At 49.0% G+C, this 19931-nt stretch overlaps 1 protein-coding gene across 1 annotated transcript in view; it reads left to right on the forward strand.

Annotated features, from left to right (window-relative positions):
* The window catches only part of CCDC180 (coiled-coil domain containing 180), a 50010-nt gene extending 30352 nt beyond the window's left edge, over positions 1-19658 (forward strand). Inside the window, exons 21-37 of the mRNA XM_054726887.1 lie at positions 207-353; positions 1025-1169; positions 1346-1462; positions 2494-2592; positions 3686-3805; positions 5259-5431; positions 5731-5786; positions 5894-5969; positions 8704-8781; positions 8886-8952; positions 9722-9863; positions 13406-13566; positions 14126-14263; positions 14752-14863; positions 17401-17506; positions 18223-18358; positions 19482-19658. Of these exons, the coding sequence (XP_054582862.1) occupies positions 207-353; positions 1025-1169; positions 1346-1462; positions 2494-2592; positions 3686-3805; positions 5259-5431; positions 5731-5786; positions 5894-5969; positions 8704-8781; positions 8886-8952; positions 9722-9863; positions 13406-13566; positions 14126-14263; positions 14752-14863; positions 17401-17506; positions 18223-18358; positions 19482-19610 (2002 nt within the window). The 3' untranslated portion in view covers positions 19611-19658. The remainder of the gene's footprint in view (positions 1-206; positions 354-1024; positions 1170-1345; positions 1463-2493; positions 2593-3685; positions 3806-5258; positions 5432-5730; positions 5787-5893; positions 5970-8703; positions 8782-8885; positions 8953-9721; positions 9864-13405; positions 13567-14125; positions 14264-14751; positions 14864-17400; positions 17507-18222; positions 18359-19481) is intronic.
* The last annotated feature ends 273 nt before the right edge of the window (positions 19659-19931 follow it).

A 19931-nucleotide genomic window follows, 5' to 3' on the forward strand; every position in this document is an offset into this window, starting at 1 on the left:
CTCTGGCCCAGCACACTGAGAGCTCCACACTGTGTCCTGCACACGCTGGCATTTTGAACTTCCTTCGAAAGCCTCTTTTAAAACTGTCCAGAGAAGATGGGCAGAGCTGCTGGTGGCCTCACAGCTGGGCACAGCAGTGGAGCTCAAGCAGCCTTCCAGGTTGGCCGCCCACGCCAGTCACCACCCTGCCCCTCCCATGTCCCCAGGCTGGTCAATCTCAGCAGCACCCTGCACCGGGAGCTGCTTAGCTACGTCGATGTCATCCAGGTGTCCCTGCGCAGCTTCCGCCAGTACTTGGAGGAGAGCCTGGGCAAGCTCCGCTATACCAACATTGATTTCATCAAGCACAGCAGGTGGGAGCCAGCATCCGGGCCTCTGCGGCCACCAGGTTTTCTCTATTGAGAATTGGTCATGTCCCCTTTAATTTTTTTATTGTGACAAAATGTACATAACACAAAATCCACTTTAATTAACCATTTTCAGATGTTCAGTTCAGTGGTATTAAGTATAGTCGCAGTGTTGTGCTGCCATCACCGTCATCCATCTCCAGAACTTTTTCATCTTTGCAAACTGAAACTCTGCACTCATTATGTACTAACTCCCATTCTCTTTTGCCCCAGGCCCTGACAGCCACCATTCTATTTTCTGCCTCCATGAATTTGACTCCTCCAGATACCTCATTATAAGTGGAATCACAAAACGTTTGTCCTTTTGTGTGTCTGGCTTATTTCACTTAGCATAATGTCTTCAACATTCATCCACGTTGTAGCATGCGTCAGCGTTTCATCCCTTCCTAAGGCTGAATATGATTCTATCGTGCATATACTGTATAGTACATTTTGTTTATCCATCCATCCCTCGATGAGCATTTGGGTTATTTTCCTGCTTCTGTCCTTGACTTACCTGCATTCATTTTACCTTGATCTTGTACTTTTAATTTAAAGCCTTATTAACCACATATTTGGGATGAATAGAAAGTTTCAGGTCTGATCAGTGGCTTCTATTTCTTCCAAATTATTTTCAGATTGTTTTCAGAGGGAGGCAACTTTTCTCCTGAAGAAATCCAGTCACTGTGTAATCGACTAGAGAAAGAAGCTGCCCGGATAGAGGTTGTTGAAAGCTCCATCATGATCAACATGGAGAAGATGGAGAGCGAATACCTGGATCAGGTGGGTGAGCCCCACCTTTGACCTCCAGCCAGGCTCCCAGGATACCTGTTTCCAAGGTCAACGAGGCCAGTCAGGCCCCCTTTCCAACCATTAGTTGAGCCTGTCCCTCTCAGCTTCTGAAGCCCCAAAGTTCCCAATTAAGCCCACCCTCCCTTACTTTCTATATTTCTTTACAGGCCAATGATTTTATCAACAAGTTTGAAAGTAAATTCCATAACTTGTCTGTGGACCTTATTTTCTTAGAGAAAATCCAGCGGTTGCTGACAAATCTGCAAGTGAACATCAAGTGTGAGGTGGGACAGATTAATCCTTCATCTGGTGGCTGTTTATCTCTCTCTCTCTCTCTCTCTCTCTCTCTCTCTCTCTCTCTCTCACACACACACACACACACACACACACACACACACACCTGCATGCCATCACTGTCCTAGAAGCTGGGGGTGCTGGTGTGGTCTCTGTCCCATGGGACTTGCACTCCAGCCAGGAAGACAGATTAAATCGTCATAGCTTCTAACATTCATTGAGTTCTTTGAATGTTAATGGACTTATTTTGATTGGCTATGCTAGTCCTTACAAGAACTGTACAAAGCAAGCACTGCTTTTAATCCCCATTTTAGAGATAAAGAAACATGCAGAGAGTAAGTGACTTAGTCAAGGACACAGAGCTCTTAAATGGTATAGTCATAATGTGAGTCCAGGTCAAAGATCTCAAATAAACAACCTAGCTGAGCACCTCAAGGAATTAAAAAAAGAAAAAGAAATTAAACTTAAAAAGAAGAATAAACTTTAGCAGAATGAAAGAAATACCTAAAGGTCAGATCAGAAATCAATGAAATAGAGACTAGAAAAACCATATAAAAGATCAATGAAACTACGCTGACTTTTTTGAAGATAAACAAAATTGACAAACCTTTAGCTAGACTGACTAGGGAAAAAAGAGACAAGATTCAAACAAAATCAGAATTAAAAGACATTGCAACTGATACCACAGAAATACAAAGGATCAGAAGAGACTACTATGACCAATTATATGCCAATAAAAACGATAACCTATAGGAAATGGATAAATTCCTAGAAACATACCCATACCCTCAACCAGTGCTGTGAGTCACCAATTTTATTTTTAAACCTTATCTATTTGACAATGTAAAAAAAATCTTCAAAATGTACATTGACCAAGTTTCTGATAAGATTGTACCTTTTCCCCGCCTGACTTAATTTTCCCAGTATTTAATTCATTTCTCAGATAATATGCTTCACTAAACATTTTCCTGATCAAAATAAGTATTCTAGAAACAAATCTTGGAACTTCTGTCTTTTCTAGGTGGCAAAATCTAATTCACAAGCAGATGGGTTAAATTCTTCTCTGGAACAGCTTCAAAGCAAAGTAGAAATGTATCGAAACTCAAGGGGAGATAAAAATGTAAGTGCTCAGTAGGTGCTAAGCTATGAATGGTAAAGATGCCTCGTGCTGGAATCATAGACTGGAAATACACTTACATGGTCAAGATTTCTCCAGCACCAGAGGGGCCTCGGAGCCTTCCTGCTGAATCCCAGGCAGGCAGGCAGAGTCCGGTGAGAGTCCTTTCTCTTTCACTTCAGTGACTGATTAAGGTTTAATTGTCTAACAATAGAGGACATTTATTTTTCTGTCTTTATTGCTTTGTCTTGCATAGCAACACATGCTTCCTGGAAAAAGTTCCAACATCCACAAAGCACAGAGTGGAGAACACACATCACTCATGTTGTCCTCATTTCCTGCAGAGCCACTCATGACTCCTGTATTTTGATGCCGGTGTTTCTGTACATCCCCGGCACCTCACTGTGCTTTCCTACACACGGGTGGGGCGTGGTCAGTGGGATTGCTACTCTAGCAGGGTGTGTATTTGACGTTGTCATGGAGATCCCCCTCCAGAAAGTTGTGATCATTTCACTTCTGCACACCCTTGCCATCTTGGACCAGACATTTCCTTCTGAACATAGAGTGTTAGATCTAGGGGAAATCCTTGGGAAGCATTCTCTGTCCCCAGCATGCAGATGGGGAGACTGAGTCAAGTGTATTTAAATCATTTGCCTAGAACAGTGGTTGGCAAACTCATTAGTCAACAGAGCGGCAAACTGCGGCTCTCAAGCTAGAACAAATCTGTAGACCCAGTAATGGAACTCCCGATGGCCTAGAACAAATCTGTAGACCCAGTAATGGAACTCCCGATGCCCTCTCCCCTGAAGCAGTGGTCAGCAAACTGCGGCTCGCGAGCCACATGTGGCTCAAGAGCCGCGGTTTGCCGCTTTGTTGACTAATGAGTTTGCGACCACTGCCCTGAAGGATCTGCTGTCCCAGTGCAGCAGCCTGGGAGAGCCAGCCACTTCCCCAGAGCCCTTCCTGCCAGTGAGGGGCCTCCATCCAACCAGGAGGCATTCTCACCAGCCAGCTCCCGTTCCTGAGATTCAGACGGAATCAGCCCGCCCTCCTGCAGCCTGCTTCCGGTGGCTTTCTCCTCCCATGCTCTCACTAGGTAGTGGTCACCGAAGACCTCCATGGCTTCATACAGACTTGGAAAGAAAAACTGAGCCAGAGGATTCAGTACCTCAACTGCAAGCGGAAGCAAGCGTCTATAACTCAAGTGGTGTTTGCTGTAAGGCGTGGAATGGGGTGGCGGGGAAGCGGGGGTGAACTATTGGAGGATGCAGGGCTCAGCAAAGCCCAAGGGAAGAGGGAGCTCCCAGGTCCCTGCTGGACATCAGGCCTATAGGGTGCCTTGGAAAGGCCACAGGCTGTGCAGTCAGATCTGGGTCCAAATCCAAGACGGGCCACTTCCCTGCATTGGTCTCTTAGAGGATCCCTCACCTCTTGATACCACCTCCTCTCCCCCATCAGGGCCCCCAGCTCACTGCACCCACCAGTTCTCAGGGAAGCCTCACTTTTCAGCCTCTTCCTTCCCACCCATACCCATGAGCAGCCACCAGCTTCTCTCTACCCCCACCCCCACCCCCACCACCTCATCCAAATCCCCTGGTCTCTTGCCCCCTTGGGTGCCTTTAGCTTCTCACTTCCTTCCATGACCCATTTCCTGAGCTGCAGCCAGACCAAATGCTAGAAAAGGCCATTCTGACTGTCACTCTCCTGCCCTCTGGGTAAAATCAGACCTATGCAGCAACCTGTGCCATCAGTCCACCCTCCATGGCCTCTTCGTTTTTCTGGTATCCCCAAGATGCCACTTTGCCCGCCCCGCCCCCCCCAAGATGTCACTTTCATCAGTCTTATACAGCAGCCTCTGGCAGCATAAATGGACACCCCTCACGTTCTGCTCTAGTTACCCTCAGACCCTGCCTCTCACTGCCACGTTTTGAACCAGCCTTTCCTTCTATGGGGAGGCTCTTCCCACCACACCATCAACACTAAGCCTCCATCGCACCACCACTACTGCACCTGACAGGCTTCGAAGTCCAGCTGGGGCCTTCCCTCTTACAGTGCCCTGCAGTGTCATGACTCAGAATAAAGGAGGGAACAGTCTAACTGAACTCTCATTGTGAGCCACCACTCTGACCCTTTCTCTAAGGTCCACCTCAGGGGGGAGTTGGCTACTCACTCATCCATGCATTCATCTATTAGTTAAAAACATTGCCTGGGAACACCCACGGGCCAGCCTTACAGGCCCGTGACCCTAAGTCTCATAGAAGACACTGGAACTTTTCCTTTACAGCACTGGTGCCCATTGCGACCAAACTCTTACTTGATACGTATTAAATGTCTGTCTCTCTGACTAGACTTTCAGGTCCATGAGGACAAGGGTCCATGTGGCCTCTTCACTCCATGTCCAGGGACCCAGGCAGAGCCTTGCAGAGAGCAGGCACTCAGGAAACATGTTAGAAAGTTGGCATGCATGCATGCATGAGTGAGTGGCCCTCTAAAAGAGATGAGACCATTACTGTTTTATAGAAGGGAAAATAGAGGCTCAACATGGTCCGTCAGCTGGCCTCCAGCTGCAGCACCTGAGCAAAGTGGTGCTGGAATGTGAACCCAGCCTGTCGGCCTGCCTGGCACCTGGGCTGGGCCCACACGCTCGGGCCTTTCTCTCTGGCCTGCAGAGCAGCACCTTGGCTGACTTGGACAAGGACAGTGACATCCTGGTGTCTTCAGAAGTCCTTGAAGAGGAGGCCAAGGTAGATGTGGTCACCCCCGAGTCCTTTGCCCAGCCAAGCCGCATGGGGAAGCCCATGATTGAAGACCCGGCTATCGATGTGGTCAAGAAGATCCTGCAGTGAGTGGCCCTGGGGTGCTCTACAGGGCCCCGCCACCGTGGCCCAGGCCCTGAGCCTTCAGGAACTGGCTTTGGAGTCCCACCCACTGGGTCCCCATGTGAGCCCACCCCTGAAAGCCTGTGATCTGACTAAGCAAGGGAACTCTCCTCTCAGCGCCTCCGTTTTCTCCTCTAAAATGGGGCTCATGATAGGATGATGTCATGTTGTGCTGTGTGCTAACGGGAGTGGTGCCCCGTGGCTGGCATGAGCTGTGCTCATGGTCACTGGGGAAACCTCACATCCTCTCCTTTGGTTTCAGACTTCAGGACTCAAGATTCGCAGTTTCCCCGAGTGATAAAACTCGATCGCAGACAGGTAAAGGCGAGCAGGCCTGTGAGTGGCAGGCCACTGGCAGCGGGGAAGCCATGGTGCCACCTGGTCCATACTCACCTGTTCTTGTCCTGGGCAATTGTCACCCAAAGGCTTGAAGCGACACCGGAACCAGGGAGAACACTCTGCAAAGACCTTGTCCAGTGCCAATGCCACCTCAGTTGCGAGGTAGGGATGCTGGGCTGCCCAAGATCTCCCCTTTCCAGACCCGTACCCTGTCTCCCTCAATGGAGGCCAGAGACCACCCTGTTACTTTACCAGAGTCTGTCATCAGGATGTGCTGCCGGTGCCCACAGCTTCAAGACTCCAAGGGACGCAGCGAGGGTCCAGCTCTGATGCTGGTTTTGGTCATATCTGCACTCATTCCCTCTTAGAGAGCCTGTCTGAGAATTCAGTGGTGCCCAAGGTGATGGCTGGCGGATCCAAGCCCTCTACCTTCCCACGCACATCATACTGAACAGAAAGATGGACCCTGGAGATGGCTTTCTTTGGGTGACATCACAGAACCTTAGGAGGAGTCTGGGCCTCTGCCTTCCAGCCATGTGCTCTGCCCACTATGCCCCGTTGGAGTGATTGGACGCATGGCTCAGTGAGCATGAGCTCTGGCTAACACCCAACATGGCTTTTACAGAAGGTGGATAGCAGGCCACAAACTTTCTTGGTCTTCTGTGAGCCCTCATTGATGTGGTTTAATTCCTGGTTTTGAGGAAGTGGTGGTGAGGAAACCTGTGGCTTTGCATACCTCTAGAAGGTCTTTTTAAACACTCAGGCCATCTGCAATGCAGAAATAAACAAAGATCAACCAAATGAGAAAAGCAAAGGCTACTTACTCAGAGCTTGCGACAACAGCAAGGGAGTCGGCCACATCACTTGCATTTTAGCTGAGACTCAAAGGCAGGCAGAGGAGTGGGAAAGCTTTAAGTGGAGAAGGGGGAGGGCTTTGGGTGCACCTGATTGGAGGCTCTTGGCATGGGAAGTGGGAGGCAGGCCAGCAGCTGGGCACCGATATGATTGGTTAGGGGAGCATGTTTCGTTTTTCTCTGTTTGGTTTTAAGTTGGAAACAAGGACAAAACTTTGGAAAGCTGTCACTTATTAACCAATTCCTGGTCATTTGGGGGCCGATTATTACAGACGTTTTTGTTTAGGCTACAAAATGAAATCCATGTTGCGGGGGCTGCCTGATGAAAATTCAGGATGCCCAGTCAAATTTGAATTTCAGAAAAACATGTAATATTTTTAGTGTAAGTATGTCCCAAATATAGCATGAGAAATAAACTAAAAAATTATTCGTTGCTTATATGAAAGTCAAGTTTAAATGGGGGCATTGTTTTTTTTTTTTGTTTGAAAACCTTGCAACCCTATATGTGGCTCAACCCATTTTTCTTAGGCGGCTCACATTTGGGGGCTCAAATTTGTTTTTTTTTTTTTAAAAAATTTCTTTATTGATTAAGGTGTCACATATTTGTCCTCATCCCCCCATTCCCATCCCACCCCTCTCCCCACGCATGCCCCAATCCCCTGTTGAACTTAACTGTTGGATAGGCTTATATGCATGCATACAGGTCCTTTGGTTGAACTCTCCCCCTCCCCCCCACCCTCCCCCTACCCTCCCCTATCCTCCCTCTGAGGCCCGATAGTCCGATCGATGCCTCCTTGCTTCTGGTTCTGTTCTTGTTCCTCAGTCTATGTTGTTCATCATTTCCCCTAGATGAGCGAGATCATATGTCACTAGATATATACTAATAAGCACTGAATGTGAGACGAGCAATAATAGTTATGCTGACAGGCAAATGAATCAGTCTGTAGCGAGCTTCCCCCTGGACCAACAGTTCTTTTGAGACTCAATTTCAATGTCCAGTAGTTCCTTATGTGTACATGTCAGCACTGACCCCCCAGCTCTGGATGGTGGACAAATGGCGGTAACGGAGGTCCGACTCCCTCTGGTTTGGTCTCGGCCGAACCCAGGGGCACGGCGTCACCCGGACTAAGGGGCACGTGGCCTCACCCATACCCAAGGGGCGCGTGGTCTCACCCGGGCCTGGGACCCAGCCTCACCCGGATGGATCCAGGGGCACACGGCCTCACCCGGACCCAGGCTCTGGCTTCACCCGGACCCAGGGACACTTGGCCTCTCCCAGACCCAGGGCCACTTGGGCTCACCCGGGCCTAGGTGCACGAGGCCTCATCTGGATCCAGGGACACATGGTCGCACCCGGACCCAGGGACGCTTGGCCTCTCCCAGACCCAGGGCCACTTGGGCTCACCCGGACCTAGGTGCACGAGGCCTCATCTGGATCCAGGGACACATGGTCGCACCCGGACCCATGGACGCTTGGCCTCTCCCAGACCCAGGGCCACTTGGGCTCACCCGGGCCTAGGTGCACGAGGCCTCACCCGGATCCAGGGACACATGGTCTCACCCGGCCACAGGGACGCTTGGCCTCTCCCAGACCCAGGGCCACTTGGGCTCACCCGGGCCTAGGTGCACGAGGCCTCATCTGGATCCAGGGACACATGGTCGCACCCGGACCCAGGGACGCTTGGCCTCTCCCAGACCCAGGGCCACTTGGGCTCACCCGGGCCTAGGTGCACGAGGCCTCATCTGTGGGGGCTCAAATTTGTAGCAAGGATACAAATTTGTAGGCCGAGCACCTCGCTCCCTTCCCCCTTCTCAGTGGCCCTGGGTGGGATTCAGCGGTAGGGCTTCATTTCCACAGTAAGGTTGTCTCCAGAACTATTGGGGAGTAGAGAGGCATTTTGAAGGATTCAGCCCCAAACGTGGGAATCAGGTAGCCTACAGGGAGGTCTAATGCCTCTAACAACTCAGGTGGGGCTCCCGCAGGCTCAGATATGCCAGTCTGTGCCCAGCCTCCAGAGCACTGACCCACCTTTGTCCCACAGTATCACACGGTTTACCAAGCCCAACAGAATAGACAGACGGTTCCAGGTGCTCTGGGACAAGCCACCTATTCAGGCCGAGTAAGTGACAACGCCTTTTCCTTTAAGTACATTTTAACCTGTTGTGTCCATCTAGGGGCGCTAAACCCGACTCAGTGGAGGAATCCATCTCATGTTTGTTGCAGGGACTTTAAAGGGGTCATCCAGACCCTCCTCTGGGATAATAATGAGCATCTGATGAATGTCATCGAGGTGAGAACTGTAGCCCACAGGCCTCTGCCTGCCCCTCGCCAGCCACTGGCCACATGCCCCCAGCCGCTTCCGCTTCCTGCATTCTGCGGATAATGGCCTTGTGGGTGAAACTGAGGAAGAGGGATTCCAGCCCCCAGGACCATGGTTACCCAGCTAAACCCCATTCATTCATTTAGCCATTTACTCAGACCTAAACATTTCTTGGACACTAACTGTATTCAGGTACTGGGTCTGCCCAGAGGAACAAGCCCAGCTCTGTCCCTGAGGCCAGTGCCCAGCAGAAGGGTGACAGACATGGCGGCACCACAGGGAGACAGGTGGGACGTGTCAGCAGGGGGTCCTCCAACATGCTTGGTACCTGTTTCAGCACACACGCCACACAGGAGTGTCTGTGCATTTTCCTGTCTGCCTCCCGCTGAGCTGTGAGTCCTTCAGAGGAGGAGCTTCGAAACATACATATTAGTGGCCCTCAGCCTGGTAACCAGCTTGGCGCTTCCTAGTTAGCTCTCAGCCCTGTCATTGAAAAGAGATTCCGTATTGGCCTTGAAGGATAAATAGAATTGTGCCACTCTCTCTCTTGTGCCTTGCATAGCCCTGTGACACCAGCAGTGGTGAAAAGGACAGACAAACAGAAAGAGGGTCACCGGCACAGGGGACGGCAGGAGAGAAGGCTAGGCGGCGTTGAGAGCAGGGCGGAGGATGCCAGGATGGTGGACCAGAGTCCCATGGTGAGGGCCCTCACCCACACACCATCAACCTTCTCTTGCAGGAGTTCTACCGCAGGGAGAAGCGCTCAGTCACCAGGCCCGACTGCATGTCGGACACCTTGGAGCAGTGTGCGGAGAACGTCTGCAAGAAGATCCTGGAGTACCAGAGCCAGACGGACGAGTACCACAACTCCTGCCTCATAGGTGGGTGAGGGCGGCCGGCAGGCGGGCCCCGGTGTGGCACGAAGCCACTGACTGAGCTAGACCTGGGCCGCAGGGTATGGATGATACCTTCTGACCTGGAGGTCACCCGGTGAGCCAGAGGAGCCTCTCCATGAAAGGTTGACGTCTTAGAACTAGGTAAAAACCTTGATCAGATTGAGCTGGGGGAAAAAACAATGCCTCCTCCCCAAAGGCCCCCTTTTTTTGAGATGTATGGTGATTTGTATAACTAACAATGCTTTGGTCATCGCACAGGTATTTTTGACAGCTTTACTGAGATATTCCCCTACATATAACTCATCATTTGAAGTGTACAATTTAATGGATCTACTGGGAGTTGTGCAACCATCACCCCTTGTCAGGTTTAGAACCCCCCGTCCCTCATCACTTTCCCAGCCCTAGACGACCACTAACCTACTTTCTGTCTCTATCGAGTTTCCTGTTCTTAACTTTCATATGAATGGAATCATGTCGAATGTGGTCTTTTGCGACTGGGTCCTTTCATTTTGCACAATGTGTTAAAAGTTCATCCATGTTATTGTGTGCATCAGCACTTCATTCCTTTGAATGGGTGAATCGTAGTCCATTGTCTGCATGTACCACATTTTGTTTATCTATTCATTCATTTATGGGTATTTGATTGTTTCTACGTTTTGGCTATTGTGAATAATGCTGCTATGGACATTCATGTGCATGTTTTTGTGTGGACATATGTATTCCTTTCTCTGGGGTGTATGAGTAGGAATGGGATTGCCGGGTCGTATGGTGACTCTGTGTTTAATCATTTGAAGAAGCCTTCCACAATGCTTACTGCATGCCTGGCCTGGGCTGGGCTAGGATAAACTCAGTAGACATTGCCTCCTGGAGAACAGGGACATGAAAATAGGCAGGTAGATACATCTTGCCACTTACATTTATTATTATGACTTAAAGGAGTTGTGAAAACATGACCATTACCCCCCTTTTGTCCATTTCTCCAAGTACCTCTGCATCTTCATCCATAGCCACGTGTGTTTTATGGAGTCGTAAGTCCTAATTATTCCTCTTGTAAGTCAGGGAACCTGGGGGCCCATTATAGGCCTGCTGTGTTGGTGGAGAGGCAGCATGGATAGAAGAGGGAGAGGATTAGGGGATGGTCAGACCTGTGATCAAGACCTTGCACTGCCATCTTCCAGCTGTATGACCTTGACCAAGCCACCTTGCCTCTGTGAGTCTCAGTTTCCTTGTCTGTAAACTGGAGATAAAGACAAAACCCACGATGCAAGGCTTTTTTGAAGATTGAACCCCTCACACAGACTTGCCATGTACGGTACAGGGGAAAACAGTCTGCGTGGCTCTCATTACTGTGGTTGTGCAATGACTGGAAGAGAAACTACAGGCAGCATCTCATTTCTCTAGCTCAGGATTTCCCCAGGTGAACTCTGTGGGGTCCGTTCTATATGATCTTCCGCAAAATGAAGGTCCCATGATCGAATGGGCTTGGGAAATGCTGCCGATTATGTGCGTCTCTGGAAGATTCTCAGTTCACAGTAAATGTTCACTTCCATTTCTTACAGTTTGGGAGTCCAGGTATCTGACCAACTCTCCCAGTGAAAACGTGTAAAAATGCTGGCTATAATATGTTTGTGATGAAATCTTTTAAATGCATCGAGCTAACTGAGAAGCAAGGAACACACAGGCCCCAGACATAAATAAAATAGGAACTCTGAGAGATGAATTGAGCAGTAATTTTGACTTTTGCCCTAAGGACTTTGCTGACTCCCAGGTGAATTTAAGCCTCTGTTTTCATGGCCTTCAGGGCATTGGGAACAGGAGACAAAGCCTAGACCTCCCAAGGTGGAAAGTCCAAAAGGACACATAAAACTGGGACTCTACCTACAGAGTAGGGTGAATGAGACAAAAACCACCCCTCCCACTCCTACAACCAAAACTGTCATATTAAAAACCTTGGTGCTGGGTAAAGAAGAAGAAAAACTTGAATGAGAATCCACACCTATAAGCCAGCCCTAATGTGGTTTTCAACTTGAAGTCACACTGAGATAAACCTGAATTTAACTTTCTGTGGAGCATCCAAAAGGCCTCTCATGATGCTTTAGCTTAAAATGATCTTGAGTTAGTTGTGCCAGATGCTTGTTTAATAGAGACACTACAAATCTTCTTCAGTAAAATCCACCTTCAATTCAGGCCTCCAAGGATTCCCCAAAATAAAAAGCCCAGAAAAAGAGCTCACGGTAAAAATAAACAAACAACACACACACACACACACACACACACACACACACACGCACACACATACTCGGAAAAAAGGTATCTTGAGCATGAGGTAGGCAGCAGGATGAGGCCAGTAAGGACTTTATATATTGAACATATCAAACAGAAAATATAAAAGAATGTATTTATTAGAGTCAAATAAAAGAAGAAATTGGAAAAATGAGTAAGGAGCAAGAGATTATTAATATGGCCAAGTAGAAATGAAAGAGAACCAAATAGAACTCCTATATTTGAAAAATAAATAGTTGAAACTTAAAAATTATAAATGGCTCTACAACCATATTATTCATTGGTGGATGTGAAATTAGTAAACTGGAACATAGATACAAAGAAAATATCCAAAATGCAACACAGAAAAACAGATGAAATTTGGGAAGAAAGGTGAAGAGATATGGAGGAAAGAGCAGAAGTCCAAAAGGAGAGGAAGGAGACTAGAGTTAAGACAATATTTAAAGAGGTAATGGATGAGACAATGCTTAAAGATACAATGTTATTTTAAACTAGAGGCCCAGTGTATGAAAATTCATGCACTGGAGAGGGGGGTCCCTCAGCCCCGCCTGCCCTCTCTCACAGTCTGGGAGTCCTCAGGGGCTGGAGGTGACCTGGCGATCAGGAGAAGGTGACGCCTCCCTCACACCTCTGCTGCTGCCACTGCCAGCAGTGCAAGTCTTGGCCAGCCCTGGTTACCTGAGCCTCGGGCGGCCCTAGGCAGTTGGGCAGCTGCCATCCAAGGCTTTCCTGTGCCTCAGGCCAGCCCTGGATGGCTGGGGGGCTGAGGGGACTGGGGGACTCTGGAGACAGGTGCGCGGAGCAGCTGAGCCCACAGGCCTGGCCTTGCCACGTGCCTATTGCCCCAGTGGGACTGAGGGGACTGGGTGCCGCCATCTTGTGGCTGAGGGCGCCACCATCTTTGAGGGTGTGATAGTCAATTAGCATATTCCCTCCTTATTGGCTGTGGGCGCCGCCATATTTGAGGGCATGGCAGTCAATTAGCATATTCCCTCCTTATTAGATAGGATGAGCTGAAAAGTCCTGCAGAGTTTAGAAGAGAAGTCTTTGGAACTTTTATACTATAGTAGTTTTTTCTATCCTAGTTTGACCACATGACCCCTTTTGATGAAATAGGTATTACCACATTGAAGACCAAGTCTTTCTCTTTGGGAAACTGCTTTGGGCCTTTGTTGGAGAGATCATCTCAGCAACTGGGCTCTGTTCTATCCTCTCCCCTGGTCTCCCATCCCCAATGTCTACAGAATTACGCGCCCAGATGAGGAGATTTGAAGAGCTGCTGCCCCAGGTGTGTTGGCTGGTGATGGAAAATTTCAAGGAGAACAACTGGCAAAAACTTTGCACCTCCACCAAAGAGATCCGGGAACAGTTCTTGAATTATCACAATCAACTTGAGAAAAGGAAGGTGAGGGCTCCAGGACCTGCCCTTCCTCTCCAGGTTCAGGGCCCCGGGAGAGCGGAAATGAATGCAGGGCATAGGAAGAACTGAGTCCCAGGGAAGGTGATGGGCCAGGCTTGGGATTGTTGGATGGGGACTGAGGGACACAAGGCATTGGGGGAATGAGAGTGGAACGGACGGCTTCTTCAATGAAGTCATTCAGTAAACTCCTTGTTGGATTTAATGGGTGTGTCAGCTGGGCTCTGTGCGGCCATTGTCCTTGAGATCAACAATGATTGTCTCCCTGGTCTCACAGCCACGAGTTGTTCATTTCATTGGACCAAAGCCTGGATTGTGCTGGACAGATGCTCAGCTCGCCCTCTCCCTCCCCTCAGAGTGCGCTCCAGCCAGGCCCCTATCTTGCCTTTTCTGCCCACCCATGGCCCTTCACACACCCTGGTCAGAACACACATCAGTCTGGCCAGTGCCATAATTGGCAGAGGACATAGGCCAGTGACTATTTGGTCCTGACCTCAAGACAGTGTGGTTGAAATTCCTGCTGACTTCTGGATTTTTTAAATTGAAGGATAAAAATGCCCAGAGTCTTCATCCAAATCTTGGACACCCTATACATGCAAAAGAAATGGAGTCTCTGTGTTTAATGGAAGAGAAAAGACAGAAAGAATTGGACACCATGATTATGACCACCAAGGAGAAGCTGGAGGTGAGTGGTGCCACCAATTCCCAAGTCCAGGGCTGAGCTGCACTGCCCTCCGGAGAGATGACCCTAACTGACAGCCACCACCAGCGTGGAGCACAGCTTTGTGCTGACACCCGGCCACGTCAGGAGATAAAAGTGGGCAGGTTTTACAGGTGGAGATGGTCATTGTTGGCTGTTTGTAACTTGTATTTTTTAATTTCTAAATTAATTATTTACAAAAATATTAATGAGAACTTTTTCCCCACAAACCATGCCTAGTTTTATTTCTTCTTTGGTGAATTGTCCCTTGGCCATTTCGGAATCATTTCCTACCTTCAAGCCAAGTCACCTCTTGGGAGAGGTCTCCTGGCTGAGGACCAAATGTCAGTTACCTTAGATACAATTGACACGTGGCTTTGTCTTGTTACCCGCTGGCTCCCCAAATCCCCCCTCAGCCTGCTCTCAGAGGCAAGGTACTCTGCTACCAACTGGGCTCCCTGTGTTTCCTCCAGGAATGTATCAGGAAGTGCGGCCGGTTATTCATAACCAGCTTGGCCAGCTTCACCGAGAAGTTCCTGCTGCAGCTGGATGAAGTGATCATCATCGATGATATCCAGGTTGCAAGTAAGTGGCACTACAGCCCTGTGTCCTGGCCCCAGGGGACTGGCGAGCACAAGCTGATGGGCCATGGTGGATTTCTGCCTTTCCCCAACTCCACCAGAATGAAAACAGATTCTCCACCAAGGGGACTGATGAATTTTTGTTTGTTTTCATGAGAAATAACTTTCTTTTTTAATTAAAAAACAAATCCCAAATGGGTCAACAATTACATGTAGAAAATGAAACTCTACTAGTGAATATTTTCATAATTTTGGAGTAGGGACAGCTTTCCTAACTATGAGATGACAGCTAGAAACCATAAAGGAAATGGCTGAGCCCGGCTGGCATGGCTTAGTGGTTGGGCATTGACCTATGAACCAAGAGGTCACAGTTTGATTCCCAGTCAGGGCACATGCCTGGGTTGTGGACTTGATCTCCAATAAGGGGGGGTGCAGGAGGCAGCCAATCAATGATTCTCTCTTATGATTGATGTTTTTATCTCTCTCCCTCTCCTTTCTTCTCTGAAATATATATATATATCAATATATATATATATATATATATATATATGTATCTACACTAATAAAAGAGTAAGATGCAAATTGACCGTACCTTTGCAACACCCACCAGCCAATCAGGAGTGAGTATGCAAATTAACACAACAAAGATGGTGGGTTATTTGCATACGCAGGCGCCAAGTGGCCAGGGGTGGGGCAGGATGCTTGCGTTGTTGCCATGGTGATGACGCAGGCGTTCCACACCGCCCCAGCTGCTCAAGTCCTCTGGGCAGTGTGGGCAGGTGGAAAGGTGGCTCTGGGCTGGAGGGAAAAGGTGGCTCTGGCCAGAGTGAAGGCGGTGCCGGCAGCCAGGGGAAGGGAGGCCTGTTCTTGCACAAATCTTCATGCATCTGGCCTCTAGTACATATATAATGGAAATGGCTGGCACTTCTCTGTGGCCAAAAAAAAAAACCACACACACACAAAAACAAGGGAAACTGTTGAAAGATGGAAAGACAAACCACAAACTGGAAAAATATTCCTACTATCTAAAAGTCAGAGAAAGGCCCAATATCTCTGTGGTACAAAGAACTCTACCAGGTCAAATTTGTAAAAAGAGACAAAAGACAAACACATGCAATTCAAGAGAGGAGTAATTCACATGGCCAGTAAATGTAAGAAATGCTTGACTTTTCTGATGACGAAAAATGCAAATATGAACATTATGAATACATCCGTTTTCACCAACAGCCTTGCAAGGCTTTTACGTTTGGTGAGACTGTGAGGAAGCCCAAGTGCCACAGAGACCCTGGGAGAAGTGTAACACTGATGCCACTCTCGTGGACAACCCTCTGTCAGTTCCTATCAAAATTCTTTTCCTTTTCCTTTCACCTGTCAAAATTCTTAATTTTGACCTGGCAGTTGTTACCCTGGGAATTTATCCAACAGAAATACTTGCACAGTTTTCCAAGGATATATTTTAAAGCATAGTCATCACCACACTGACATTGCAAAGAATGGGGAACAATACTAACAACTAGTTAGAAGGGATTGGAGACACAAATTAGTGCTGAAATGTACAATGACTGCTGTTCAGCTATTAAAAAGTGTTTAATGGTCTATATGTGCTAACGTGGAAAGGCAGGAAGAAATACTGTTATGTGAAAACCAAGTTGACAGTGAGTACTTTTCTATGATCCCATTCAAAAACCACACACACACTATATATATATATGTACACACACATACACACACACACACACACACACACACACACACACTCATATATAGATGTAAATGAATTCATGTGAGAGAGAAAGAGAATGAGAGACAGAGCCTGAGAGATAGTACTAGACTGTTGACAATGATCCCCTCTAGTGACTGGAATTACCAGAGACTTCTAAAATCTTTTTTTTTCCAGGTTAGGGATGTTTAAAATTTTTATAATGTGCATATTACTTTTATAGCTATAGAAAGACTCAAATCACATCTTAAGTGTTATTCATTTATCACTAATCTATTAAGTAATTAAAATATATTATTCTTATTAAGGTTTTTTTTATGACGACAGTAAATATTTATGATAGCAAAATAATAAATTCAATATGAATTACAAAGAAAGTTAAGAATGCAGCCTACCGCTCTGGCTAGTGTGGCTCAGTTGGTTGGGCATCATCCAGGGCACCAAAAGGTTGCTGGATTGGTTCCAGGTCAGGGTGCATGCCTGGGTTGTGGGCTTGATCCCAGGTGTGGGGGGGGGGGGCGGGAGGAGGGTGCAGCAGGCAGCCAATCCATGTTTCTCTCGCACATCGATTTTTTTCTCTCTCTCCCTGACCCTTCCTCTCTCTCTCAGAGTCAATTAAAAATCTTTTTTTAAAAAGAAAGAATACAGCCTACATATCTGGTGCAGTCAGCTTTTCTGTGGGAGGAGCTCTGCCTCCCATGGGAGACTCCAAGTGGGGAGAAGGGGAGGGAGGCCCTCATTTCTCTAAGGCCAGAGGGTGGGCCCCTTGATCTCAGGCTGTGGGTAAGGCCACGGTCAGTAACCTGTCTCTTGCCTGCCAGAGATGGAGCCCCCTAAACAGAAAACATCAATTCTCATTCGGAGGAAACTTGCTGGGCTATCCCTGGAGGAAGAGAGCGAGAAGCCTCTGATTGAACGGGGCAGCAGGTGAGAGCCAAGAAGAGGAGGTATACCAAGAATGGCTGTATCTGCTGGGGGGCAGTGCTATGGAATAACACTATGCTCTATGCCTCAGTTTCCTCACCTGTGAAATGGGCATGGCAGCCTACCTGATATGGTATTATGAAGAGAAAGTTCAATGGGATTGGAGTGCCCCTGGCACATGCTGAGAACTCAGCGGCTGTTAGGATCTACAAAGGGGCCCACAAAGAAAAGGAGGCCTTTCCCGCTGTGAGGCAAGTTCTAGGGCTGCTGGTGGCACTGAGGATGTGTAACAAGAGCTGTCAAAGTGCTCGATCCTGTGCCCCAAGAATGTGACTCCGGAAGAAGTAAGGAGTGATTTGCCCAGCTTCGTTCTTAGCCGCAGCTTTTACAGCACGCTAGAAAAAAGGGAGCAGGAGCCTGCAACTGCCACCTGACTGATGAGTAAACTGGGGCCCAGAAATAGGAAACAGGGGGGGGCGGGGTGCCATTCCTCCGCCCAGGCCGAGCCCAGGGTTGTCCATTCACATGGATTTAAACTTTTCACGCGGATGAAAATACAAAAAAAGAGCTTGAAGAAGCTTAACATTAAATGATCAGACGGGGTTTTCTTTTCATTAAGACACTTAAAGAAAGGCTAATCTTCCCACCAGGGTTAGTGGGTGCGTCCGTAAACGGTGAAGCCAAGCCTGTGGGGCTTTCACACGCATGTTTGTTTGTAGGAAGTGGCCTGGAATCAAACCCACCGAAGTCACCATCCAGAACAAGATTCTCCTCCGGAAGACACCATCCATCACCACCTTCAAAACAACCCTGGGCCACCTGGCCACCGTGGAAGCCCGAGATGATGTCTACCTGGTGAGCGGAGAGGCGGGCTGGGGTTGGCGCGCCCGAGGGACGCACGGCAGCCCCGTTGGGCTGGCTGGGGAAGGAGACAGCTCCCCATCCCAGTGCCCTGACGTGGCCATGCAGCAGATGTGAGGGTGCCCCAGAGCACCATGCCCACACTCAGGACAGTCGATGTTCTCAGACACAAGGACGTGAGCCGCTAGTCGTGTCCAGTCCCAGTGATAGCGTGAGTCTGATGGCGTGAGCCCAGTGCTGCAGGAGCCCCGCAGAGGTCACCCCACCCAGACCGGGGGGAGGGGGGGGGTGAAGGAAGGCTTTCCAGAGCAAGGGGTCAGAGTCCGTCAGAGGCGGCTGACAGTTTCTGTTCTCAACATGAGGCATCTCATTGAGTCCTTGTAACATCCCCACGAGGAAGGTAGAATTGTCCCATGTGACTGATGAGGACACTGAGGCTTAAAGAGAGTGCCCCCCCCGCCATATGCCACTACAGAGTGGCAGAGGTAGGGTTAAAACCGAGTGCCTGTTCGACACCCATGGGCCTGTCTGAAGAAGAGGCTACACCTCGATGCCACCTGTGGGACCTCTCAGCTCTGAAGATGTGTGGACCTTTGGTCCTGGTGCCCAGAGAGAAACCTTTTCCTGCCCAGAGATATGCTGACCCTGCTATTGGGAAAGCCTACAGTGCCCAGGACCGGCCCTTACCCAGCTACCATGCCAAGCCCCAGGCAGAGGGAGCGGCTCTGCCTGCTCAGTTCAGCGAGGACTTGAAGCCTAGAGGGCTTGACCTCCCGAGGAAGCCAGGACCCCTCACCGCAGGGAGGCCATAGTGTGGGCAGCAGTTAGCAAGAAGTGCAGAGTCCATCGCCTGGTAGACTGGGGGCCTAGTCCCTGCTTAGTCTCTTTCTAGCTGGGGGATCCCAGGCAAGGCTCAGTCAGAGCCTCAGTTTCCCCATCTATAGAACAATCAGACCTGCCTGATTGGTTGTTGGGCAAATACGTGAGAAATGACTGGTGGGACTCTTGCCAGTACCTGGCGTGGGTTAAAGCTAGTTGCCAGCAGTTCGCAGTGTTCCTCTAGAGCACAGAGTCCAGAAGCCCCTCCTCACGCCTCCTTCTGCTGCCTCGCTCCTAGAAATATTTAGCATTGTTTGAAGAGGAGTTGAAGAAGACCCAGGAAGAGAACACAGTGCAGGTGAACGAGGCCCAGCGCTGGAAGAACAGCTGGCAGAGGTCCGTGCATACCCTCCAGAGCCTGTACTAGCGAGGCCCTCAACGCACCCCGAATAAAGGCTCCTTTTGTACGAACTGCTTCTTGATCTCCCCATCCGTCTCTATCCATCCGTCGTCCACCTGCCTGTCCGCCCATCTCTCTGTCCATCCATGCATGCATGCACGCATCCATCCATCTATCCATCATTCCTGCTCTGTAGCCAGCACTATAGCTTCTTCTGTGACCAGGGCACGATGTGGCCCCTGCCCCCAGGGACACCAGTTCCAGTGAGGAAGACTGAGGTGAACGGAGGAGTTCCATGTGGTTAGCTAACAGGGATGGCGGGTAACAGGAACAGGCCACTTACAACAG

Source organism: Eptesicus fuscus, chromosome 15 (assembly GCF_027574615.1).
Source record: "Eptesicus fuscus isolate TK198812 chromosome 15, DD_ASM_mEF_20220401, whole genome shotgun sequence".
Classification (NCBI taxonomy): Eukaryota; Metazoa; Chordata; class Mammalia; order Chiroptera; family Vespertilionidae; genus Eptesicus; species Eptesicus fuscus.